The sequence below is a fragment of the Choloepus didactylus genome, chromosome 9 (assembly GCF_015220235.1).
Source record: "Choloepus didactylus isolate mChoDid1 chromosome 9, mChoDid1.pri, whole genome shotgun sequence".
Taxonomy (NCBI): Eukaryota; Metazoa; Chordata; class Mammalia; order Pilosa; family Megalonychidae; genus Choloepus; species Choloepus didactylus.
The window spans coordinates 57139107-57167039 of record NC_051315.1 but is presented as its reverse complement, the minus strand read 5'-3'; the positions used below and the strand labels follow the sequence as shown (position 1 = coordinate 57167039).

The following is a 27933-nucleotide window of genomic DNA, read 5'->3' as shown; positions in this document are numbered from 1 at the left end:
TTTCACATTGGATTTCCAAAGTTAAAAAATTTCATTATCATTATCTGAAAAGCACTATTTATCAAATTTGATTCTTTTCACATTAGAAAAAGTTAAAGCATTATGAGGAAGTTATTACAAGTGTGTCCTTCACTGGACTAGCCTGTGTTTTGAATAGCTAGTTATTATTGAATTATAAAAGTCTTTGTTTCTCTAGAATTTCTTCTAATTGCCTACAGAACATTGTCATATTCTCATTCCTTTATTTTATCTTTTTACATTTTAGAAAAAGGGAACGCCAAATTTTGGCAGAACTAGATAAGCATTGAAAAGGTCAAAAAATTGCAAATGGGAATCACTGACAAAAAGTATATTTAGCTGTGTATCTACTTATCTATGATGAACAGAAGTGGACTTTTTATTTCTTGGTGTTTTAATGTGTAATAACATGGTCAGAGGGTAATAATTTGTAAGTATAAATTAAAATCTGAGTATTCAGAGGCGCAGAATATCCACAGTCAGAAAAAACTGACAAAGAAACATAGTATGGAAGACTGTGTTATCTGGCATGTAGATGTAGTATGACCTCCTAATTTTCAAAGAATTGCTAAGTATACGCAAATAATAAAGTCAATAAATTACCTTATTACCATCCTTATTGTTCTGATTATCTATTGTTGTGTGTTTTAGTTTCCTAACTGCTAAAACAAATACCATACAGTGGTTTGGCAATAAACTGGCTTGCTTCCTTCCAGTGTAGGTATCTTCTGGCTGGCTGACAATCTTTGGGGTTCCTTGGCTTTTCCATCACAGGGAAATGCACGTGGCAGTGTCTTCTCCTTTCTCTTTGGGCTACTGTTGACTTACAGCTCTGGCTTCTCTGCATAGCTTCTCTTTCTGGGTTCAATTTCCTTTGCTTGTAAGGACTTCAGCTATATTAGGTTAAGGCTCATCCTCATTCAGTTAGGGCACATCTTAACTAATATCATCTTCCGAGGTCCTATTCACAAATGGGTTCACACCCACAGGAGCAGGGACTGGGACCTGAACATGCCTTTTGTGGGGGACGTGGTTCAGACTCCAACACTGTATAACAAATTCTCCTAAACTTAGTGACTTAAAACACAATAATCACTTTATTATGTCCCACTGTTTCTGTGAGTCAGGATTTGGGAAAGCCATGGTTGGTTGGTTTCTGGTCTCATGCAGTTGCAATCAGATGGAGACTGGAGCTGGAAAAGCCAGGGCTAAAGCAACTTGAGACTGGTCAGGTGTTTCTCTTTCTTTGTGTAGTCTCCCAGCGTCTCTTTGTGGTCCAGTTTGGGCTTCATGTTGGCAAGGAGGCCTTAGGGCAGTTAAACTATTTACCTGGTGGCTGGAGGCTTCAATGGCAAGTGTTCCAGTGAGCAAGGGGGAGGTTGTATCATCTCTTCTGACTAGCTTAGGCCAAGTTGCATCCCTTCTTCACTTGGTTGGTTACAGACAAGTCACAAACTAACGCAGATTCAAGGGGTGGGCACTGGACTTCATCTCTTATGTGTGACAGACTATTTTGTGGTCATCTTTGGAAAAACAATCTGCCACAGACTACCCTCTGGCTAAAAACATTCACATCTCTCCAACACATAAAGTATACTCCCAAGACCCTCCAAAGGTTTTATCCTTTAGGTATGATTTGGTACGTTTCAGTGTCAAAGTCAAGGATGTTGCCATCTAAGTCAGGCCAGTACACATGAGGCTCTTCAGGAGCAGTTCCTTGGTTATAGTTTCTTGAGAACCATTCTTCTCAATCTGAAGACCTGTGAACCAAAGAGGCAAGTCATCTGCTCCTCCCCCAACCTCCCCAGAACCAAACTAAACAGGAGGACAGGCATCTTAAGGCTTCCCTCAGAAGGGGAAAGAAAATGGGAGGTACCCAGGTCCATGGCAATTCTGAAATCGAGCCAGGTTCATGTTGCGAGTTCCTTGATTAGAGCTCAGTCCTATTTCCCTGTTCTCTGGGCTCTTTATTCCCTTTAAGTCATCCTTTTTCCATAAGAAAGAGCTTCTGTTTTCTGCTGAGTGGCCTTCTAAGACTGCTTCTTACCCATAAAATGTTGGGGATCCAAAGTCCTCTTTTCATTTTGTTCTTTCTCTGTATCTAACCTGGTAGATATTTCATAGTGCATATCTCTTAAAAACTTTGTGGGTTTTTTATGAATCTGATTGGGTGCACTTCATTAGCAAAATCCATGGCTACTGGACTCTGTGTTTACCTTGAGCTCCCTCTGAGACTTCTATGGGACAATGCCCTTAGTATTCTTAGAAACCCTATTTTTTAGTGGAGAGAGTCTGCGAGGCACGCACTTAAAAAATCCTTGGAAGGCCCCCAATCTGTCTGAAGGAGTCTATGAGGCACTGCCATAGATCTTTCTTAAGTCTTAACAAAGGATCTTACTGTCACACCCTGGATTTGATCCTTCCTATGAGGCCATTTCTTGGTTTGAGAATCATTTAATATCAGGAGAGAGGCTGGGAATGAGAAAGAGTTTTATATTTAATAGTTCTTTAGCTCATCTCTCTCCACTCATATTTTAGCATAGATAGCGTGAAGAACCCAGGTGTTATTTTAAGTATCCTGCCTGGAAATTTCTTCAGCCAACTCACTGAGTTCATTAGGTACATTTCTGTATTCCACATTACTCTAGATGACATGTTGCCAAACTATCACCACATAAAAGGGTACTCCTTTCCTCTAGCTTCTAATATTTTCCTCATTTTCCTTTAAGCCCTCATTGACAACCTTTGTAAAACAACAACAATCATTTCATTATCTTGCACTGTTTTTATAAGTCAGGAATTTGGGAATGGCTTGTCCTATTTGGGGTCTCGCAGGCATTCGCAGTCAGACTGGAGCTGAACCACTTGCCCTGGGCCTGAGCCTCCATGGAAGCAAGTCTGACTGCCATGTGGCTTCTGTGATTGTTGAGGCTTTAGGCTGTTCAGTGTTGGTGTGATTTCTTATGTGGCAGTAGTAATTGGAACAATTAACAACACTGTTTTCTTTCTGGTCTTTGTCACCCTTAAGCCCCAGTACATCATCTGCTCTGCTTCCAGAAATCCAAATTTGATCACCCTTTTCACCCCTAGCCCTCAATGCCCACTTGAAAATCTGTATTTTCTCATGGTCTGATTTTGAAACCTGTTGACCTGGCTTCTAACAGAGGATGCAAATACACAGTCCAGATTTGTCTCACAGACAACATTTTTGGAAAAATCCGATCAGGCAGTACTGGGACTGCATTCCTGGGGCAGCTGTCCACTTATGCTGGGCACTCCCTTGAGGTGGCACGTGTCCTTTCCTGATCACCAAAGTCCTTGCTTGGCCTGCTGCTCAGCTTTTGTAGGCTTTTGGATTTGCCACTGTTATTGTGCAAGGTTCTTCATGTAGTTTTGCCAGCCTTATTCGTAGCCATTTCCTTGAACCCAGCTCCCAAGCCCCAGTACCTCGTGATCCAGCTATGATACGTGAGTTAGTGGTACTTGACAAGCTCTTATCTTTTCTCCATGTGGGGTACCCACTCCCTTTCTCTGCCTGATGGGCTCTTCCTACTCCCGCAACAGTCACCCTTTCATGCTGACCCTCAACAGAGAGTCCTACTCTCTTCTCACCAGCATTTGTGAGTATTTTTGTTATAACAGTCACAATGTTTTGAAATTATTAGTTTAGATATCTGTCCACCTTTCTGGATTATGAACTACTCCGAAGTATAGGCTTTTATTCTATTTATCTTTTTTCTAGAGTGTGCCACAAAAAAAGTATTCACTAAAACTTTGTTTGATTGAATAAATAATTAAGTGATTTCTTTAAAAGGGTGAGGTAAGCTCTCTGCCCTGAAGGAGTATGCAGTTTGGTTTGTCATCTGTTAAATGTGTTACACAGGAGAACGATAAAAAGGTTATAAGCAAAATTCAGATCTAGAAGCTCGGCAAAAGCTTCTTGGATGAGAAGAAAATAGATGAGTAGAGAATATGGAAGGGTAGATCAGACCCAGGGGATGGCATACACCAAAAGGTAGAGCCATGAAAGTATGTAATACATACACAACTGCAGGGTGTCTGTCTGGAGGGACGTGGTGGGAAATAAGTCTGAAAAGGTAATTTGGGGCAAGTCATGGAGGAACTTGAATACTAAGGAATCTGGATGCATTCTGTAGATGAGTGTAAACTCTTGTAGGTTTTTTGAGAAAGTGTCCATGTGCTGCCAGCGCCATACTGAAGGGTTAAACAGGCAGGAGAATAGAGGCCAGGTCATCGTTTAGGAGTCTGTTTCAAAAGGAAGGACAAAAGATGTTGGAGGACTTTAACCAGCACAGTGGCAGCTGGGAAGGTAAACTTTGCAGAATGTGTTGTTTGATAAATGTGGGTTGTGGTAGACAAGATTGTTAGTTAATAATTGCACTTGTCAGGTTTTTATGTGCCAAGCCTCCTATTAGGAGCATACATGGCTGTGCATTTTGACTAACAAGATGGGGTGGGAGGTGGGGGTTGCTTTTGGTAGTGTTAACTAAAACAGGCAACACCAGAAATGCGTCAGAATGAGGCTGGGGAGGAGGATTAGGTGAATGGGCTGGAGATGAGAAACTCAATTTTGAGAAATTGGTAGGGCATTCATACGCAACAGGCACTGCCGAGAAAAGAAAACTAAGAGATGATGTTTCCAAGGTCATCAGTTTACAGAAAGTGTGTGTTCACTCATGAGGCTGGTGTCCAGAGCCAAGAGCAGCGAAAGAACCGTAGGAGAACGAGAAGGGCAAGAGAGAGTAGAAGGAAAAGTGTTGTGAACCCAGGATTGGAGAGAGCTTGAAGTAAAAGAGGGTGGTTGAGTTAGGTCGGAAAGACAGTTATTGTACCAGAGAAGAGCATGGAATTACATAATTAGGAGGTGATTAAATCTTAGAGACAGAGAGAGAACTTGTGCAACTACAATTTTGGTGGCCTAATGAAGACAGGTTGAAGAGTGAGGATGGGATATGTAAGTAAAGGCAGCAATTTTGGACTATTTTTAGAAGATGTTGATAAAGAATGATGGTGTGATGGCTTAAGAAAGAAACAAAATCAGAGCACTCCCCTCCCCCATTTGTTTTTTTTTAAAAGCCCAGAAGAGACCTTAGCATGTTTCTAGATGTATATGGAGGAGCCAGCGTGTGGCTGTAAATATCTTTGAAGGAACAGATACATGAAGAGATAAATGAAGAGCACACTAAGAGGTATTGGCGGTGTAAAGGAAAAGGAATCTATTTTCCTTGTGCACAGGAGGGAGAGAGGCTGAGAGATGGGGGGTGAGAATGTGAGGAAGTTAATTAGGAAGTGAGGGGCTGGGAGTATAAGTCAGATGGACTCGGTGGTCTCAGGGTAGAGGTGAGGTTATTTTAAGTGATTGGGGCTGGGTGCGGTCAGGGCACTTCTGTGCGCATCAGTGGGTTGAGGCTGGGGCTGGGGACTCAGGGGTCAGCCTCCCCACCTCACATCCCAGCACTCTCCCCTCCCAGCTGTGTGAACTTGGGAGGTTGTTTAACTTCCCTGAGCCTCCATTTTCCCTCTGAAAATGGAGGTATGGACACATTCTCACCTCATAAGGCTATTGCGAAAATTACATGGTGTTAATCTTTTTAAAGTGCTTAATGTGCAGTACCTAGCGTTATACAAATACCGACTGGTATTATGGGCTGGAAGAGAGAATAGTCTAAGAATGAGAGAGTGTGTGGTCCACCACAGGGCTGCTCAAACCTGAACGAGTAAACGAACACCTAGGGATCTCATTAAAATGAAGATTCGGACTTAGTGGGTCTGGGGTGGGACCTAAGATTCCACTTTTCTAACAAGCTCCCAGGTGAGGCTGCTGCTCCTGCTGAGGGTCTGTAGCCCACACTCTGAGTGGCAGTGTTGTAATAGCGCCGTTGATCCAACCGGAGAGGCTAGTGAATCTCTGAGGGCTTCAGGCAGCTTGCCCTTCAGGAGTGGAGAAGAGATGTTTGGGCTGACCCATGGCTTTCCTCTGGGGTGTGGATTGGATAAGAGGGCAAATCAAGCCTGAGGATTTGGGGAGGAGTGGTAGTTTAGTAAGTGCAGTGTGGAGAGAGCTGGCTGTGGGCTTAAGGCGGGGTGTGATGGGAAGTGAAGCAGGAAGGGGCTGACGGAAGGGGCAGGAGAGACTCTGAAGGCTGGAGTGTGCTGTGAGGCAGTAGGGGTGGGACTGAGGTGCTGGGGGACGTGGGGGTCAGAGGCGGCGATGTCAGAGTACCAAGAGTCAGGAGATAGTCAAATGTTTATTGCTAACACCTTTGCAAGTCTATTTTCATTTGTTAATTTTTGATGCTCTAGAAGATTTTTTGTGCATGTGGCACTGCCTCAAGAACATTATAAATAATAGTGAATTAGAAACGTTTTTTATACTTCTATTCAATAGAATGCCTGGTAACAGAAATTTTATTGTTTGTTGCTTTCTGCTGTGTCTCGTATGTTCTTGATGGGCAGACTGAAACAGTGGGCTCTCTGGGTCCCTCAGGCTTAGGCTGCAGTCAGCCAGACAGTGTGTTCAGCACATGTCAGAGAGTTTGAACACAGGGATTCTCAGTGAAATGGGAAAAATCATTGCAAGGTGTTTCTGAAAGCCCAAGTCCAGGGAGAAGGTGATGGGGCTGTGGAAGAAGCTGGTGGCTGTCTTAGGCTGGAGTGAGGCTGTGCAGGTGTTCCGGTTTGCTAAAGCTGCCGTTATGCAAAATACCAGAAATGGACTGGCTTTTATAAAGGGGATTTATTAGGTCACAAATTTACAGTTCTGAGGGCCATACAAGTGTCCAAAGTAAGGCATCAACAAGAGAATAAGTTCCCTGAAGAGTGGCTGATGGCGTCCGGTACACCTCTGACAGCTGGAAAGGCACGTGGCTGGCATCTGCTGGTCCTTTGCTTCCAGGTTTTGGTTTCAAAACGGCTTTCTCCAAAATGTCTCTGGGCTTCTGTCTCTCTTAGCTTCTCGCTGTCAGCCTCTGTGCATCCTTGCTTGTTCTCCCAGGGCACTTTTCTCTTAGCATCTGGGGGTCTTCTCTTAGCTTCTTCAGGGAAATCTCTTGGCTTCATCTCTTAGCTTAGAATCTCCAAACATCTTTCTGTTGGCATCTCCAAGGGTCTCCAAGAATCTGGGTCTGTGTGGGCTCTCAGCTTCTTAAGGATTCCAGTGATCTAATTAAGACCCACCCTGAATGGGCAGCATCACATCTCCATGGAAATAATCTAACCAAAGGCCCCACCCACAATTGGGTGGGTCACATCTCCATGGAAACCACCTAATCAAAAGCTCCTACCCATAATAAGTCTGCCCCCACAAGACTCCATTAAAGAGAGTAGTTTTTCTTGGGGTACATAGCAGTTTCAGGCCAGTTCTACTAAATTTTAGTCAGTGTTTCTTAGTGTCACATTCAGCTTTTGTTCTGGCGTGTGTTGGAGACACAGTTCAAGTTCTGACATATTTAACATCCTGTATATAGAGAGAGTTCCTGTCTTGGTTGTCTTATACTCGCCTTGTTATCCTTCTTTCCTGTTGTGGTGTCAGGGGCCAGGTGGCACCTTCAAGGCATTATACGGAAATGGTGAGCCCTAATAGATACAGAAAGCTCCTGTTCAGAAGGCGCGGTTGGAAAGAATTAGCTGCCCTGGTGACCGCTCCCACGCCCCTGTCGTGTCTTCTCCCTGGCTGCTGCCTCCTGGCCTTCTCTGACTTCTTACCCGTGACCACCAGCAGGGGCCAGTGAGCCACACTCCTCCTTACCCGGTTTTGTCCAACTTCTTTTCCTGTGGGCATAAGAACTTTGTTTAAATTTTTAAAATGAATTTTCATAAAGTTGCCGTTTAGAGAAAGAAAGTACAACTTTCCTTTTCAGAGGTGTGGTATAAATACAACTGCTCAATTGTATTTTATTCCCAGTCTTGGGAGTAAATGTTACTGCATGTAAAAGTTTTTCAAACCTAATCGTTACCTACTGTGACCTGAGGAATTTATGGGGTTATGAATATCTCTAGGTGCAATAAATAAATTGCACTTATTTATCTGAGAAGCAATGTATTTTATTTATAATCCTCGACAGAAAATAGAGAATAAAAAACATTGCACCATCTCTTGGCTTTACCAAGTGAACAAATAATTTAATAGAACAAGAACAGTGTAATGCAATCAGAGTTCTGAGGGTGAGTAATTTCTGTTCTCTTCATTGCAGGGAACCATGTGGTTAAGGATAGAAGTTTTGATGTAGATAAAGAGATAGAAAGATTTTATTTTGCAAAGCATTCTTCAGTTCTCGAATAAGACCATTTTTTAAACTATGTGAAATTTAGTTTCCTTGGTTTTGAAAAATAAAAAGTTGTTTCTACTCATCCCTAAAACTCTCATGGATGTAGCTTTTTAAAATTGATTCTGTCTCTTCTGTAGAGCTCAATGTCCTACAAATACACCATGAAACCTGGGTTTCAAATTACACTGCATGTGTTCTGCTAGGAGTAAACTGAGGGAACTTTCTCAAAATGAACTTGTATTCTTATTCTTGCTACTATTATACCAATATTTTAGCCCACAATAGATTTTTGAACATTCAGTGTCTTAATCTGGTCAACACTTACTTGTCCAACCAATATTTATTGCTTAAAGGCGCATCCTGTCATTTCTTTCAATGTCTGGGGCTGTGATCCTAGACAGTTTGCTTTATTTTTTTTCTATTCCAGCAAATAAAATTAAGAGGGAGACAGCCAACATTCTAAAATAAAACAGAAATGAAAGAAGATGGCCATTTTATTGTATGTAGTTAGAGCCTGCTTGTAAAAATGAAATTGACAGATTTTGTGAACATAGAGTGAGAAGGGGAAGTGAGAGATAAAATAAATTTGGGGGTATGAAGTGGGACTATCTCTGCCTATTTTCTAAGAGAGAGAGATTTCCTTTATCTAATCTCTTGGGTGCATACTTGAAGAATACTAATTTACCAGTCATATTTCATTTCTACAGTATAGGCAAATGTAGAGTTTTATTCTGTTTTTGAGACACAATTTTACTTGTTTTCTCACTTCTTAGTTAAGTGTATGTTTTTCAATATCTGTGGCTTTAAATTCTTTCCTTTAAATATATATATATCATTAACATATTCTCCGTTTTGTTGCTTTTGCCATAATCGGCATTGCTCAGAAAATAATTAATCTTATTATACATGTCTACAGAAAGTTATTTTTTCTTTCTTTAGCCATTTCTTTATCACTTTCAAAATGAGCAGTCTGTTCTGATCCTAAAGTGCATTTCAGCATTCTTTCTACAGTACTTTGCCAGCATCAATAAGCACCATTAAAATCACTATCATTCAAATTAGGTCTTTAAAGTAACTCAAACGCAAATGGAAAAATAATCTTATGCCAAGTACAGAAGAGATTTCACTAAGTACTAAGTGTTTTTAAAGTAAATTAGTTATCTAAGGGCTGTGCAGCAGTGGAAACAAGATGCCAGACCTGTTTGTGATTTTAAAGATGCAATAAACTTCATCTGTTAAAATAAATAAATAAAGTTAGTTAAAAATTTTTTTTGGAGTAAAAAGCATCTAAAAATGAAGATACTTATTTGTAATTATGAATGAGAAGTTTTACTTGCCTTTTTACTTTCCACGTTGGAGTAGCTTTGGAGCTCAAATCCTCTAGACCTAAAAGTCAGACTTACTTTTACAGGTTCCACCTGGTAGCATCCTCAAATCCATCAAATCCTACCCTCAGCCTAAGGTTTTTTTTTTTTTTTTTTTTTTTTTTTTTTTAAGGCTTCACATTGATGTGGCATGTATAAATGCCTACTTTAAATTTAAATTCTTTGGTATTTCCCTTAGGAATAAGTAAGCTCCTATGCTGTAAGTAATTATTTTCTGTTGAATAGTCGCTTCACATACCATGGTCTTTCAGAATCTCCACAGGACATTTTTAGACTTCTTTTTTGTGGTTATCATAGAGAGTCATTTAAACAGGAGTTGGAGGGCTTTGCTTCTTGCCTTGATTTCACCCTCATAGCTGTGTGGCCTTGGGTCACTTTTGGGCCTTCATCTTCTCAAGGTTGGACTAGGTTGTCTTTAAGGTCCCTTTCTGCTAGAAGTTTCTCTGTATCAGTGAGTCACTGGCTGTTTATGCTCACATCACATTCATCTGCTACACTGCTTTGCTTAATAATGTCCCTGTACATTTTTTTTTTTGAAGCAAATTACTTTGGTCAGAGGCTCATGGTCAGTCATCCTGTCCTTTTAAAAGTTTTGCTTTTTCAGGCACAAAGGCATTTGTAAAGCATGCTCTATGGATTGCATCTCCACCGTAGTTCAAAAATTTGAAATAATTGAGGAAGACTGATTACAATCTAAACGCTGGCATGGCTGCTGATTGTCATGCTGTGCTCCTAGGGATAGCACCCGTTGCACAAACACTACAAAGTGTGTTAAGAATAGTCTGATGCTGTTTTGTTTTGCTCAAGTAGGTTGAGCAGACTCCTGGGAAAACAAGCATGATGGCAGGTTCTGAAAGAGAGCAAAGTGGCAACAGAAGGGTATTTGCTTTTTTGACTTAGATTTTAGATCGCTGACAGCCCTAGTTGTAGTCTGCTTCATTAGGCTGCTGGATTTCTCTGCCTTGGCTCATTCAGCAGTCTGTTGCTAGCATGCATTTCCTTAGGCAATTTTGAAGTATGCTATGTGGCCTTATATGTATAGTAATTAATAAAGTGTTAACCAAAGTGAGAGTGAAAGATGAGCTTGATCCTTTTTGGCTTGTGTGGTGTTCTTCCAAAATATTTTGTTCTACATGTGTGTAGCAATACATTTCAAGAACATGATATTTTTGGAAAGAGGGTGAGTGGTTGAGTCTGGAGGCTGTGGAGTCTTTTTGGTTATTACCTGCTGGTTATCCCTGAATTCATAACCACTTAGGTTATTTTCAGGGTCATGTGTATGCTGTATAACCCAGTAGCGGTAGAAGGGGACACTGTTCACATTTGGCTAATGAAGAATTGTGCGGGTTTCTTTCATTTCAGGTAAGAAGAGTTCCTGGGTCAAGTGGTCACCTTCATAAAACCGAAGACGGTGACTGGGAGTGGAGTGATGACGAGATGGATGAAAAAAGTGAAGAAGGGAAAGCAGCTTTCTCTCAAGAAAAGGTAAAGACATTGATGGTGATGATGAACTAACCTGTGTAATTTTAACTTTTGTGGCATTTTTTGGTGAATTAATGGCTTCATCATTGTTTTGCAGTCACGAAGAGTAAAAGAAGAAAATCCAGAGGTAAGTTACATCCCCTCCACCCTTTGTTCCCATCTTGTATCAGGTTCTGATCCATTTGGGGAAGAGACTTCAAAATTGTGTTCTCATGGAATAGAAAAGAAAAGGGCACATGGACTTTGCAGGTTCTGATTCTGGCTGAGCTCCCCATGGGCTGTATAAATTGGGGATAATTATTTTACTCTAAGCCTCAGTTTTTTACTCCATCAGATGGGAGTGATCTCAGGACTTATCTCATAAGGTGCAGTGAGCATTGATAAAATCAGGTACACAAAGTACTCAGCGGAGTCCTTGGCAAGTAATTTTAACTCTTAGTATTACTGTCACTTAGAAAACATAATAGACATACATGCAAAATTTCTTCTGGATTTTAATTTGCAATAATGCAGATGTTAAAATGCTTAGAAACTCTAGGATGAATCTGTTGGATCTGATTTTTACATCCCCTGGGTAACTTAGGCAGGCAGGGAATGCTTCTTTAATCAGCTTTTCTTTGAGTACTGAGCATCTTTTGATTAACTTATCTTCCTTCATCTGATTAATTGTCCTTAATCCAAGTGACTAAGATGACTGTGTTTCAAGGACTTGCTAATTGTCCTAGAGGAAATTTGAGCATATTTAAATAGTTCCAAATATTTTATAGACCTAGAAATTAATGGGTACTTCTATAAATTCTCCATTAAGAAAACAGAAACTTGTTAGAAATGACATCCAACCCAACTTTCTTTAATTAGCAGACGTTTACCTTTGATTAAATGGAGTAAATTTTATTTTTCAGCTTTAAGTGGCACTAGCCAACTGGACCTTTCTCAGTGCTACAAGCTATTCCTTCCCGCTATTCTTTCCTCCCTCCTGTCTGTCTGCATCTTTCATGTCACGTTGAGAGACCTAGCCTGCCTCCCAACTGTAAAATTCCTTTTGATTCTCTTTTCTCTTATGTTTATCATATGAATTAATTTTTCTACTTCATACATAAAAAAAAAATACGCTTTGATCAAGAATGTTGTTCACCTGTGTTAGAAGCATAGCATTGAGCCCCACAGTGGAGCACAATAGCTACATAGATGTCATATTGGGTTTTTACAAGGATCTTAACCAGGTGTTGTAGGCTCTGCCCTGTCCTGGCATCTAGAGTCAAGATTTCTTTTTTTTTTAAATGTATGTCTAAAAGTATCTCTAAATAAAAGGGTCATTTCTCCTTAGAAGTAGCATCATTGACTCAAAAAAGCACCCTTCATTGGTTCACTATAGGAAATCTTTGGATGATAGTCACTGAATCCTACCATTCTAGTAGAGACTGATGGTTGTAGATCTTCCTTCATGAAAATTTTGTTAGTTTATTATGACATTTCATCCATTCATTCATCTAGTAGGCAGTAATGAATATCTTACTATATTATTGCTGAAATTGCTCTGATAACTGATTTCTTATTTGGACAATGGTAGATATTTTTGGCAAGAATATTTTCTGTATAGATGGGAAATGGAGTAACGTGTAGCATACTGCCAGTTGATCATAATTCATCACTCTCAGTCTTCTTGAGTGTGATTTGAAAGTCTTTGGCACTTGAATCTATCTAGACTCTTTTGGTTTCCTGGTGCCATATATCTGTCCCCACACTGGTTTATAATTAAGGAAGCATGTAGTTAGTTTTCTTATTTATGTGAATGGAAATTTTGTTTGAATGTAAACACTCTCACTGAATTTTAGGAATAACCAGCCCTACTGCTACTGCACAGCTTCTCAGTCCAGTTTTTGAACACCCTTTCCTTTTGGCAGGGCTGGCATTGCAGTATCCTCAGCTGTGTTAGAGACACTGTAGTGAGAAGTGATAGCCTTGTTCCCTTTCTTTCAGCTTTCAATCTCAAGTAGTCCCCTGATTTTTCAACCTCTTTTTTGTAAGAGAAGTATGAAGTGTTTTATTTATCTATTATAAAGGGAATTATAAAGAATTGAATATATGAACATTCAACAAAGATACATTGCATTTTGGTGTTGGGGATATATCAGTAAGTAAAACAGAAAAATCCCAGTCCTTGTGAAACTTACACTCTAGTGGGAGTAGACAAACAATATACAATAGCCTTAATAAGTGAGTAAAATATGTAGCTTGTTACGATGGATAGGAGAAATGGAAAAAAATAAAATGGGGTAGTGGGTTCAAGGAAGTGTAGAGGGTTGCAGTTTTAAATGGGTTGATCAGAGTAGGTCTTATTGTGAAAGGGCATATAGTACAGATTTGAAAAAAGGTACTGAAGAATTAAATAGAATAAAGAAATGAGAGACCACTTTTACACTGTCCCTCGCAGCCCCTGACTGTCACTTCTTTCCTTAGAGGTTATCAGTTAATAGAATTTTTCCTGCACATTTACTTACAAATATGTACCTAAAAAAATCTAGCATATCATTTTAAAAACATGAGTGGGATTATAAAAACTATAAATTTTTTTCTGCAACTTCCCTTTAAGCCCTGGAAATCTTTCCACATTAGTTCTTGTAGATCTGCCTCTCTATTTTTAACTGCTGCTTAGTTATTAGACTGAATGGATGGAAATGATTTATTTAACCATTTCCCTTTTGGTGAGCATTAAGTTGCTATTACAGATGGCATTACATTAATTTTCGTGTATGCATTCTGGGGACACATATGCAAGTGAAGTATAGGTGCTTAGAATTGCAGTTGCTTTGTTGAAGAGTATGCTGATTTTGAAATTTTTTTATAGGTGATATCAAAAGCTATACCAATGTATGCAGACTCAGCCAGTGTACCTTATACCTTTAAACATCTTCGAAGGGGGAAATGCTTATGTTTGCCAAATGGCACATTTTAATGCCAGAGTGTTTACATTTTAATAAGTTTCTCAATAGTGCTTGTCATTTAAAGTATGGTTTAGTTATTTACTTGACTATAAGCCACGGAAAGACTGGGATGGTATTTTGTTCTTTTTTTCTTTCCATTTTCATCTAGTGGGCACTCTGTACTTGTTTGGTGATGCAGACTCCCTTCATTGAAGTACAGACATGAAACAAGTGCATGAATAGGCATAGAGTACTTACAGTGAAAAGAACGGATAAAGATCAGAAAACCTCGTATAGTTGAATGAAATTCAGGAAAAGTAGCCTTAGTAGTACGATGTTTAGACACAGTAAGATGCAGCAGTACAGGAGAGGTATTTTAAGAATGCGTAATATGTGAGGGGCTATTTGGCTGCCTGGGAAGTATAAGGCTGAATGTCCAGGCATTATAGCATTAGTTGGAGAAGATTCCAAGGGCCTGAGTGGATTATTTGTCAGAGGGACTATTTTAATTTTCTAGGTTGCTCAAGCAAATACCATAAAATGGGTCCACCTAAACATTGGGAATTTATTAGCTGTATCTAGTCACACAGCTGTATCCATTTGCACAGTTTTGAGGCTAAAAAAAAGTTCAAATCAAGGCATCATCCAGGTGGTGCTTTCTCCCCGAAGACTGTGCACCCTGAAGGCTGTGGCATTCTGGGCAGAATGTCGGTGGTCGTGGGGTCCTTAGCAAGTCACATGGCGAGCCACCTGCATCATCTCCTGCTCTCTCCCTTCTCTCCTGGGTTCAACTTCTTGCCTCCTGTGCTTTCTCACTCTCTCCCTCTCTGAATTTCATTCTCTTATAAAGAACTCCGGTAATAGGTTTAAGACCCATCCTGATTGAGTTTGAATAAACCTTAACCAAAGTAATCTCATCAAAAGGTCCTACTTACAATGGGTTTACCCCCATAGGAATGGATTAAATTTAAGAACACGTTTTTCTGGGGTACATTGCAGCTTCAGACCACCACAGGGACATTGAGTAGATGTGCCTGATACTGGGCCATATTTGGAGATTCTCCTAAATCCAAGAGAATTTCCAGTGCACCTGTAAGTTTAGATTTACACTATTTTTATCTTGAGAGTCTTAGCCAAACACATTGAGAAAGTTAAACCTCTGTTGCTAACTTGATATTTTAGAAGTAGCCTTGCAAAGAATTAGTTACCTGCTAGTAATTAACAAGTAGATAATTCATGCTTATTTCTTTTTTTCATATTTTTTTATTGTAGAATAACATATTTACATAGAGGTGATAACTCTCCAAGTGCAATTTAACAAGCAGTTAGAGAGCAAATTTCAAAGAATATCATAGGTCACAGTTCCACAGTTTCAGTCATTTCCACATTGTGAAGTATAACATATGTACAAAAAGGTAATATCTTTCAAAGTATGATGTAACGAGTAGTCATATAGGAGATTTCTGAAGTTGTTATGAGTTACATTACCATAGTTTCAGTTATTTCCTTACTGTGAAATATAACATACTCACAAAAAGGGGATAACTTTCAAATTACAATTTAACAAGTAACTAGAGAACAAATTTCAAAAGATGCTATGGGTCACAATTCCACCATTTCAGTTCTTTCCTTCTAGCAATTCTAATATCCTAGCAACTAAGAAAAAGGAAAATTATATAGATTTAGTATTCACAATCCATTGTTAAATTCCATCTTGTCTGTTGCTACCCCTTCCTCTAGTTTAATCACTTTCCCGATCTTCAGGGATGTCCAGGAAATGACCACCCTAACTCTTTCATGTTGAAAAGGGGTGTTGACATTATGGGAAAAGGGGACACATTTGGTTGATGTTCTTGAAGAGGTTATTGCCTCTGGGTTTTGGGACTTAGTTGGCATAGGAGTTCTCTGAAGGATTTAAGATTCTGAAGGATAAACCTAATGAGTGAAAATTTTATAGAGTCTCATATAGGATCTGGGTATTCTTTAAGATTTTTGGGACTTACCATACTTATCATAGTATGGTCATTTGGCATATCTAGCTGAAGCTTGCATAGGAGTAACCTCCAAGACAGCCTCTCAACTCTATTTGAATTCTCTTAGCCACTGAAGCCTTATTTTGTTGCCTTTCTTTTCCCCCTTTTGGCCACAAAGGCATTCTCAATCCCTCGGTGCCGTTCCCGGAACCGATGTCCCATATCTCCAGGAAGGCTCATTCATCTGGGGGAGTCCTGTCCCACATTGGGCTGGGGGGAGGGTGATTAATTTATTTGCTGAGTTGGGCTTAGAGAGAGAAAGTCCACATTTGAGCAACAAAAGAGGTTCTCGGGAGGTGAACCTCATTTCTTTTATTTGTCATCTTTTTCTACCTGTGTGGTAGAAGCCAGTGGAGAATAAAGGATAATGATAATAATAAAGTATTATTAGTATTAATAAGAAAGTTTATTAATTGAACAAATATTTAATCTGTGCCTGATTTATTTGTGGAATTGTGTTTGGTATTGTGGGAACTACACAAAAGAAGAGAGCCGACTCTGTTGAAGCTTTTCTCCCCTGTTGGGAGGAGGGTGGTGCTTGTAAGGAACAGCTTCCTTAGGTCAAGTTTCCTAACTTCTGTAGCTTCCTAGCTTATATAAAACTTCTCAGCTATTATCCCATTATTGATCTTCTTTTGACTAGTATTTTAGAATCTCTTTTTTGTCAAACTTTGAAATAAGAAGTATATACATTTTATGACTTTTTATTAATTTTGCATATACCCTAATTTACTATATGAAAGTGACATTGTCTTTGTCTCAAGTTCACAGGTTTTTGTTTTTTGATTCACTTACATGAGGAGGACATTTGCCAAGACTGTATTAAAGCAGCATTCTTTTTTACAGGAGCACCTCCATTAGGTGGCATGGAAACCAATGGTTCTCCATCCAGGCTACACCATTAGAAACACTGAAAGCTTTAAAAATGCAGATGCCTAGACCCAGCCCTCAGAGATCCTGATTTGGTAGTGTGGGGGTGATGTCCAGTAACTCTGATCTTTAAAAAGCTTCTCACTTCATTCTGCTCAGTGACCAAGATTAGAACCACTGACTAGGAGAACCATGAATCTGAAAGTACAGCTTGGAATTTGGGAAGATTGTGTGTTCATAATTCCTGCAGATTTGTTTTAAATAGCTGTCTTTCAGACATCTCAAGAAAGAAAGAAAGAAAGAAACAGAGATGTTTTAGAAATTCATTGGAAAAGCTGTCGTTATTTAATCAAGTATAATGAAGCAGATGGGAAAGTTTATTGGCTGAAGCCTGCTATGGCCCACAATAGGTATATTGAAAAGTTTTGCTACAGGGAGTTTAGACTAGGGTAAGTAAGATCATTTTTCTGTTTCCCAGCTCTGAGACTTTGTTCTGAGGAGAAAAAAAACATTTGATGTGGATTTACACTGAGTTAATTTTACTAGAGATTAGATACAGTATGAAAACTAAATTGATTGCTTGTATTATTCATTTTTATTGCCTGATGATTTTTTAAACCACCTTTGGCTTTTTAAAATAATTACTGATGAAAGCTTGTTTTCTAAATACCTGTCAGTTCTCATATGCGTTTATGTCCATATGAAGATGGGGAGAAAGATTTTATTTCTCCCTTTAAATTTATTATGCTCAGCCTTCGCCATTACAGACAGCTTTCTTTAACTTGATGTTTTTAATGATGCCACCTTCTAAGAGGTGTTATTGCAGATGACTGTCCTTCTGACTAGTTGTGATGAAAGTTAGATTTGTGATGAGAAATCTGTATTTTTTTAAAAAGAAACTTAATTTTGGAATAATTTTAGATTTACATAGAAGTTGCAAAGATAGTGCAGAGTTGCCAATGCCCCTCACCCAGTTTTCCCCACTGGTAACTTATTGTGTGACTCTGATACATCTGTCACAGCTAAGAAACCAACACTGGTACCTTGATGTCAACTAAATCTCAGCGTTTATTCACATTTCGCTAGTTTTTACACTAACATCCTTCTTCTGTTCTAGGATCCAGTCCACAATACCACATTACACTTAGCTATGCATTTTTAAAAACATAAAAGAAATCAGAGGATTAAGCAGAACCCTGAAAAATTGGAGAGTGGAAGTTGTCCTTTTCTTTTCTCCACTCTGAGAATGTTTCCTTTCATTTACCCTGCCCCAATGCCTCATCGAGGTCTGTTTCTAGATTGTCTAATATTATCGTTTTTCTCTCCCCCTCCTCTCAAAACACTTATTCTCTCAAATATCCTTCTGATAGTTGTTCAGAAGTAAAACTGTTTATAGAGGAAAAAAAATCCAATGAATTTATGTTGTACTGTTAATGAATGGCAGCGACTTAATGTGTTAGCTTTCTTGTAGACTTTTACATTTAAAAGAGTAAATCCCAAAGGCCATGCCCTGGTCTGAGAGGATGGCACCATCATGGTGAAATTTTGAGCACTGAGGTTGGTTGTCAAGGAAGATGTTTTGTACAGGGAACCTCCCTCTCCACTCCTGTGCGTCTCTGTGCGTTTTTGGAGGAATCACCCATCTTGTGCACCAGGGAGAGCTGGAGGCTGGTCCCTTCATTAGTTGCAGGATTCCATCTTCCCACTGAGGTTGCAGGGTGGATGTGGGATTCCAGCCACCAGTCCGGTTAACTGATGATTGCCCAGGAGTGAAGGAGCAGGGCGGGAGATGGGACCCCTCCAGGGATGGGAGAAGTTGTTGCCTCTAAGAAAATGCTACAACCTTTTCCAGATTGCGATAGTTCTTTGACTAAAGGTAGGAGATGCAGTACCTGCTGGTGTGGACTTTGGTTGTATCTCATACAACATGGTATTAGACCTAAATTAAGCCTGTGGAAACATCTTGAAAGATTATTTACAAGAGATCATTTGGTGTAGGCCCAGGATCTCAAGCCAGTTAGTGAATACAGGTTGTTGGTTCTTCTAAACATAGTAATTTTTTCCCCAGTATTATATTATGACAAATTTCAAACATAGTGCAACATTGAAAGAATTTTAGAGTGAACATCCATATACTGTCACCTAGATTCTGCCATTACTAAACTTGCTCTGTCACGTGCCTATCCATCTATTCATCCACCAGTCCATCTTAATTTTTTGATGCATTTCAAAGTAAGTTGCAGACATTAGTACACTTCTCTTGGTTACTTCAATACTGACATAGTTACTTTTGAGGAAACGGAAGTAAGAATTTTACACTGTTAAACTTTTAGAAAACTCTTGTCACAAAGAACATCTGATGACTTCTGATTATTTTTAAATTGTTAGTAAGTTTAGAAATAGAAGCTTCTTTTCATTCTTTTTCATGGCTGTTTCTCTTTGAGGACAGTCTTTCACATTTTGCTCCAGGGCAGAGTTCACAAAAGTAGGCTTGAGGTGAAAATATTTTGGGTATCACTTTAGGGCCTTGTTTCCAACTTTGAGAAAAAAATATAACCTATCACTCTGCCATTTCTGTTGGGGAAAATGTTTTTTAAAAATCCAACTATCATTATGTATTTTTGAAATACAGGGAATATTTGTTCAAAGCAATGATTAAAAGGGATAGGTTTTACTAATCCTAACCTCCTTTTATTTGGGGGTCCCTTAGCTTTAAGTCAAGTTATACAACAAGAAATAATTGTCCTAAGGCACCTTTCTCTTACTGAGTTTAAAATAGCAAATAGTACATGCTTTTTCACTTTTGTTCAGTGGATCTCTAAATGCACAAGTGTTATCAGGACAGCTTGTTAAAGATATAGATTCCCTCCCAACTCCATGAAATTCCAAGTCATGGTTTGGGTGGGGACCAGGAATCCTCAGTTTAGTACATCTTAGGTGATTCCAACGCAGGTAGTCAAAGGCTGCCACTTTGTGAAAGATGCTTTAAGGTCTTTTGAAAATTTTTATCTCTTGTAATGGGGACTTATGTAACCACTCTGACCTTGATGTTTCACTTTGGTGTCTTTAAGTGCTGTAACACCGTGACTTTCTTAACAGATTGCAGTGAATGCCAGCAGTATGCCTGAACAAATACAGTCCCTTTCTGTGCAGGACTCTCAGGTATGTTTCTCTGCCAGTCATTTTCAAGAGGCTTTTTTGTCAGATCTTCAGAGAAAACAACATTTTAGAAAGATAGACAGTTTCAAGGTGGTGTTTCTAAATCAGGGGCTTGTAAAGCTCTCTGTTTAAAGAAGTATGGAGAAAAAGAAGTATTGATTGTGATTTTCAGGACTTCAGACCTTCAAATTATAGGTTCAAAAGTGAGAATTGCTTACCAGATTTCTTCTGAAATTGCTGGTGCTGTGTAAAATAAGAAAAGGAAAGAAAATCATTCAGCCTTTTATTATATTCTAGCCATAAAAACATGTGGTTAATTGATACTTTTTTTTCTCTCTCTCCCTTTCTCCCTCTCCCCTCTCCCCTCTGCCCTCTTTCTTCCCCCCCTTGGTTGGCTTATTAAAACCTGTTTTTGTAATTCTTTTATCATGAATTTTATGGGCCAATTTATCTTTACAACTTAACTTATAAAAATAATAATCCCTGTCTGTTAATACAGAATAAAAAGTCCAGTGCCTGTGAAATGCCATTGTAGTAATAGTTGCATGGTAGAAGACGTGCTGGGTGGTGGTGAGCAATCCACAGGAAGGGGTGTGGACGTAGATAGAGCCAGAGAGCAAGTTTCCGATTCTGATTTGCTGCATAGACAAGCCCTTTTTGTTTCAAAGTGCTTATACTATAAAGCATCACCATCCGTAGAAGCACAATTATTTTTTTCAACACCTGCGTATTCCATTTAAATTCCTTTCATTTCACCTGATTTGTGTTTTGTGAATTTACTGTATACTGTGGAGATGGTTAGAATGATGGAATTTCATGGTTGCAGGCAGCCTGTTTGAGGTCGAATATCTAGTCCTTGACTATAAGATAACTTGTAGGTGAGGAAGCAGAGACTTACAGAGGCCAAGTGGCTTGCCCAAGGTTTCACAACTGGTTAGAGGTAGAGCCAGGATTCAGCTTAAATCTTTTCACTATATCGGACAACTCCCTAAAATACCTTGAGATAAACTGTAGGGATTGGTTGAATGACAGTGGATCAGAAGGCAAAGAGAGTGAAGAAAACAGGAAAATTGGTTAGGATAACTAGTATTGTTTAACATTTTATGGTTTATGATGCATTTTATGGTTTATTTTTGTTCTCCCAGCAACCTTTTGAGGCAGATATTATCCCTATTTAATAAATGGGAAAATAGATTCAGAGAAAGTCTTGTTTATGGTTGCATATCCAAGAACAGAGTCTTGATCTGAAATCTCTTGTTTTTCCTATTCCAACAAGAAGAAGGTCAGTTTATCTCTAGGGTTTGGTGGGGACAAGGAGGGACTATGTAGTAGAGGCATTCATGGTTGATGCCTTAATTCAAGGAAATTGGCTCTCTGTGAAGAACATAGGATAAACAGTGACCTAGTCGATTAGGTTCCATCTTTCTATCTTAAGGTTTAAGGTATCCAACCCTTGTGCCTCATCAAGGACCAGCAGGTAACAGTCTGTGGCTCATGGAGCAAGGTGCTACTTGAAGCCAACTGATCCTTCTTCTTTGGACTTACTGCAGTTTATACCACCTGTTCATAGTTCTCATCCTATGACTGAAATTTTCTCTATGAGACATTCATACCCACAATTGTGTTGGGAACTAAGCATCAATCCAGCCATCACACAGAGCTGTTGTGAGGTCAAATAAATCCTGTACATGTAAAGATCTAGTTTTGAGATTTCCAGAAAGGGCTATCTGAATCCAGAGGTATTGTGTTTCTAATCATTCATTTCCGGGGAAGGTTTATAACACTGTTTGCTCTTTTGTTTTTAAAGGGCCATCCCAATGCTAGTGAAGACCATAGAGAAGCTTCTTGTGCTGTGAACCTCGTTTTAAGATTAAGGTAAATAATATTGTTGTTTACTTTGTATAGTTTGTCCCATAGGACAGTATTCTGATCCCCTTCATCAACTTTTCATACTATTACCATAAACTAAAATTAACTCATTTGATTCCTCCAACAACCAGTGTCTGCTGTGTTCCCAGTACTAACTGCTGTCTTTTAATTGCTTACTAAAGAAGAATAAGAAAAGCACCATTTGAGTGTGTCTGCAGGCTCAGTGTGCCCTTCATTAAGTTTTTTCCCTTGCCTTTTTTTTTTTAACAATGTGTAAGATCACAGTAAGAGATTTTTAATGAGTTTCTTTCACACTTCAGCAGTCAGCCTCTGACAGAAATAAACCATGCTTGTACTACAAGTTGCCTGTTCAGAACATTTTTCAGTGGAGTAATGAGAGATATATTTTGAAAGAACCCTCAGTTTTCTAGGAAATGGATATAAATATGGTGCCTGACAGTATAGTCTTTGTGTCTCGTGAATGAAAGCTCTTTCTATTTCAAGGATGTTTAAATTTAAAGGTCTATCTTTCTGCATCTTTATTAAGAATTTCATATCTCAAGAGAAAAGAAAGTAGCTTAAATTAATTGTAAACAACTTAATATACCAGGTCAGTCAGGATACAATCACATTTTTGAAGGTGTTTTAAAATAAGTTATACATACGTTTTCTATTAAGAAACTAAAGTATGTGGCTAATGGAGATTTTCAGAGCTGTGGTTATAAAAAGTGTGGCTCAACCTCAAGGTTCATTTCCAGCCCTGTGAGTCATCATAGACTGTCAGGACAGATTATTGTTGCCATAATCACCACTTCTGATGGTCGTTTGCAGCATGAATAGGACATACTATCATGCGAATGTCACATGGTGTGATTCAATTCAGAGTGGATTTTCTCAGACAAGAAATGAAACTATTATAACCCTATTTTCCTTACATTTGAAAGTGGTCTTGATTTTCATTCATTATTAGTGTACTTGTCAGTTTCCAAAAAATGAAATAGCCTATTCCCTTTTTGTTTGACTTTGAAGCCAGGTACTTATTTCATTTATTTTTTGACTTGTTCATTTATTCATTCATTCAGTCAGTGTTTCTGGGGAACCTGCTCTATGCCAGACCCCTATGTTTGTCATTGAGATTCAGGGCTGAGCAAGAGGTGATGGTCCAGCCTGCCAGGAGTGCAGTGTTAGAAGTGACCTTTGGAGTCCGGTAATACCTCCTCTACACATGCTGGAATCTTTTCTTTAGTGTTAGTGTTGGATGTTTGCCCAGCCTTTGTGTACCAACTGCAGCTCACTTGTTTTCCATGACCACTCTACATACTACTTTGGGAGATGGTTCATCCTCTTTCTGAAGATTCAGTTGTCTTTCCTATTCTGTATGGGCTCCAATTCTGCCCCTTAGAGCAAATATCAGTTTCTCTGGATAAAAGTCTCCTGGAAAGCTTGTTAAAATTTATATCCCTGAGCTTTATCTCCAGGTAATCTTTTGCTTTACGTACTAGAATAATATAGACCAAATACATTCTGTCATTTTTCTGACAGCCATGTGTAAGTTTGCACATCTTGTTCTCTTTTCCTAGAAAAAATATTTCAATTGTCTTTGGTCTTTCTTTCCATAATATAGTTTCCATATCAGCCCTCCCAATCCAGGTTTCTCTCCTAGTTTAACATTTAGTCTGCATCTGCTTTTGTTACCTTTTTCCTCAGTGGTCTAGGTCATGGTTTTCCAAAGTTTGTGGCCTAGATCACAAGATGTTCCATGAAGGAAGAGTTCCATGTTCAGATAAGTTAAGAAACAATGCATACTATCAACCTGTCTGTCTGTCTGTACATGCACACACACACACACCCCCTTTGCAAATCACAATTAATATTAGCATATTAAAAGTTCTAAGAAGTTCTCTAAGAAAGGTATTTTGTTGTTGTTTTTTAATTTGTCTTATTTAAAACCTGTTTGACCCCAAACTCTTTTCATGGAATCATTTTCCAGTTTAACATTATCCCTTTTAAAAATAGGATCCCAGATGTGGTCTGAACAGAAGTATAGTAGTAGATTTTGATTTTTCCATTTGAAGGCCTGCTGAGCCAGGTTTCTCTAATTCTGAACTGCAACATTTATCACTATAATAATTAACCTGTTGGTTTTGAAACAATGCTACCAACCATACATTGCAATCATTATTGTCAATGTGTCATATTAGTTACAATATTTGAATTTATGTCACTGGCCAGTCTGCTGAACCTGTCCTTTATATCTTTATCCAAAACCTTGATTAACATATCGAACAGTTTAAGGGAGGACAGGGCCTTCTGGCGTCTATTAGAAACCACTTTCTGAGTGGCTTTCGATAACAAACTAGCATTCTTTGGTGTAGTTGCTCAACCAGAAACAAATCAAATTGTCTATATTGCACTTCAGTGGACATTTAACTAACTATTCAGAAGGATATCCTTAAGGGGCCCATTAAATCTGTTCCTAAAATTAAGACATACTATATCACTGGCATACTCCTGAATCTGGCCACCTAGAAACACTTTAAAAAAATGGAAATGAATTTTAGAATGACTTATTTTCAGTGAGCGCATATTGATAACTAATTGTCATTATACGTTTTTTCTAAATGTTTACAAGGTGTTTGTTTAAACTAGTTTTTTTTTTTTTTTTTTTTTTTTTTTTTTCCAAATTTGTGCACTCATGAGTCTCAGAATATATTGTTGGACTCCGCTGGGGGGATCCTTGTACTTCAGTTTGAGAAATGGCCTCTGAAAGCTAAACACTAGTACCTTTTTGTGATCACTGTGCTAACATAAATGTAAACAACAAATACATTCCTATATTCTGTACATATTTGTTGGGCACCAACTATATGCATGGCACTGTCTAGGAGGGTGTGATGCAGCAGTGGAAGAAAGAAAGGATTAATTTCTTGCTTTCAAGGAGAGTACATTCTAGAGGTGGAAAGATGAACCGTTTGAATATTCAAATTACATATCTTATTTATCACATTCTCTGAAGGAAAAGCTATGTCAGGAGGACAGAGTATGAGGGGTGTCACTCTATATTAAAGAAGGCATATTCCTTTTCTATTATTGTGTAACAAGTTATCACACACTTAGTGGCTAGAACAATATCCATTTATTATCTGGCAGTTTCTGTAGATCTTCTGTAGTCTTCTGTCTGGGCACAGCTTAGCTAGGGTCTCTGCTCAAGAGTCTCACAAGGTTGCAGTTAAATTATTGGCTGAGCCTCATTTTCATTTGGAGCACTGAGTCCTCTTCTAAGCTCATTTGGGTTGTTGGCAGAATTCAGTTCCTTGACATTGTAGGGCTGAGGCCCTTAGCTCCTCGAGACCAGGCCTCACGTGATGGCAGTGTGCTTCTTCAAGGGCAGCAGGAGAATGTCTGTTTCTCTCTGGAAAGGGCCCTGTCCTTTTAAGGTCTTTCACCTGATTAAGTAAGGCCCACCTAGGATAATCTCCCTTTGAATTAACACAATTCAGCTGATTTGGGACCTTAATTACCTCTGCAAAATCTCTTTACTTTTTTTTTTTCTTTTTTTTTCTTAGAAAAGTTGTAGGTTTACAGAAAAATAGGCAGAAGTTTAGAGTTATGCTCCACTCCCCCAGAGTTTTCCCTGTTATTAACACTTTGCATTGGTGTAGTACTTTTGTTAAAATTGATGAAACATTATTATAATGAGTTTACTATTAACTGTGGCCCATAGTACATTAGGGTTCACTGTTGTGTTGTTCAGTTTTGTTTTGTTTTTCTTCTGGTAACTTATATACAACCTAAAAATTTCCGAGTTTTACTGCTTTCAAATATACTATTCGGTGGTATTAATCACATTCACAGTGTTGTGCTACCATCACCACCATCCATTATCAAAACTTTTCCATCAGCTCGGAAACCCTGTACCCATTGAGCATTAACTTTGCCATATAATATAACTACTCATGGGAGTGACATCCCATCATATTCGCACGTCCTGCCTGCACTTAGGGGACTGGAATCTTGGGGGCCGGAATTCTGTCTACCACAGGAGGCCTTTCTAAATTAGCTGATATTTGAGCAGGTTCCTGAAGTAAACAAGGAATTGAGCTATGGGGCTGTCTGGAGGAAAATGATTCCAGACAGACCAGTAATGGCAAAGATTCTGAGCAGGAAGTGTTATAAGCAAGTCATAAAAACAGCCAGGTTGCCAGTGAGGCCATTGTGGTGGGAGATGAGGCTGAGTAGGCAAAACCAGTGAAACGGGAGAGCAGGCAGAGGAGGCAGGTAGAGGTGCAAGGAGATGGGTAGTTCTGGGGGCGGGCGTGTGCAAGTTCTCTTCTATTGTGTTTATTTTCTCAGTAAAGTAAAAGTATCCTCACTGAGTGTGAGGAAGGAAGGGAAGGTATTAGAAGTTTGAAAAGAGGAGAAATAATTGTCTAGGAGAGAGTGAGAGTAAATTTACTTGGGAAATGTGGTGGGAGTAACATGTTATACTAGGGGTCACTTGAGATTAGTGAAGGTGAATTTCAAATGGGGCCAGTCAGCATGGTCCCTGAAATGGACATTATTCTGATGTCCCACTACAAGTGTGTGTGTTGGTGGGTGTGTGTGTATGATCGTAATTGGAATGGACAAGCACCATTTAAAAACACTCAAAGAGGATTTTGTGAGCCCACTCATGGGCCCCAGTTTTGGAAACAGTTTTAGTTTCTTAGGCTGCTCAAGGAGATACCATGCAGTAGGTTGGCTTACACAGTGGGAATTTTTTAGCTCATGGCTTTGAAGCTGGGAAAAAGTCCAAATCAAGGCATCACCAAGGTGATGCTTTCTTGCTGACGACTGGCATTCAGGGGCTGGCTGCCAGTGATCCTTGGTCCTGGGCTTCTCTGTCACATGGCAGTGCACATGGTGGCCTCTCCCTTTTCTTTAAGGTTCCATTGATCTTCAGCTTCTTGCTTTCTGTGGCTTTGTCTCCAGCGTCGGAATTTCATTCCATTTATAAAGGATTCCAGTAATGGGATAAAGACCCATCCTGACTGAATTGGGCCACACCTCAACCAAACTTAAAACCAGCTGCTAGCAAGCCCATTTCCTGCCCTGTCCCTTACTTGCTTGAGGTCCACCTACTCACTTTTATTAATAAGTGACTTGCTTTTCTGAAAGCCTAATTTCTCCTGTAGAAATTAGTCAAGACCAGTTCCAACTAGATCTGGAGACTGGAGCATGTGCAAAAGAATAAAACTTTGACCCAAAGTTACTAAAAAATGTGCACCTTGTCGTGTCAGGGCCACCATTTTTAACATGCAATGTATGAACAAGTGTGATTTGTAATTGCACATGTTTCACTGAACCTCTGCCTCCTGACCTGCCTCGTCTCACCCTATCTTGTGTCACTCCCCTAGACCATCCCTTTCCAAATCCCATAAATGGCATAAACCTCCTCAGCTCAGGAAGACAGAGTCAAGCCTTATCTCCTGTCTTCTTGCCTGGCCTCACAATAAATAAACTCTTTCTTTCCTAGAAATCCTGATGTCATAATATTGGCTTCCATGCACATCAGGCAACAAGCCCACTTACTCGGTAACCAAGTAGCTTCATCAAAAGGTCCTACTTACAGTGGGTTCACATCCACAGGAATGCAGTAAGTTTAAGAACATGTTTTTCTGGGGTATATAGCTTTAAACCACCACACTGTTTAAGTCATAAATGAATGTGGTCATAGAATCACCATCAAAATGCTCTCTCGTATATAGGTGGCAATCCCCTGCCCTGTTCTCTCACCACTAACATCCTCGCATAGGCCCAGTGTCCTTCTCCTAGAACCTTCAAAGCAGCAAGCTCTTTGAGTATTAAAAACCTGCCCCCAGTGGTGGTGCTTGTCATGAAATTTCTGCATACCTCTTTCCACATT

At 39.2% G+C, this 27933-nt stretch overlaps 1 protein-coding gene across 3 annotated transcripts in view; it reads left to right on the top strand.

The window, feature by feature from the left end:
* The window catches only part of STK39 (serine/threonine kinase 39), a 382860-nt gene that overhangs the window by 189262 nt on the left and 165665 nt on the right, over positions 1–27933 (top strand). For all 3 annotated transcript variants that reach the window (XR_005218895.1, XM_037850139.1, XM_037850140.1), the window contains exons 11-14: positions 11054–11176; positions 11271–11300; positions 20100–20162; positions 21967–22034. Coding sequence is in view for 2 of the 3 variants with exons in the window: in XM_037850139.1 (XP_037706067.1) it covers positions 11054–11176; positions 11271–11300; positions 20100–20162; positions 21967–22034 (284 nt within the window). In the remaining variant the exon portion in view is untranslated. The remainder of the gene's footprint in view (positions 1–11053; positions 11177–11270; positions 11301–20099; positions 20163–21966; positions 22035–27933) is intronic.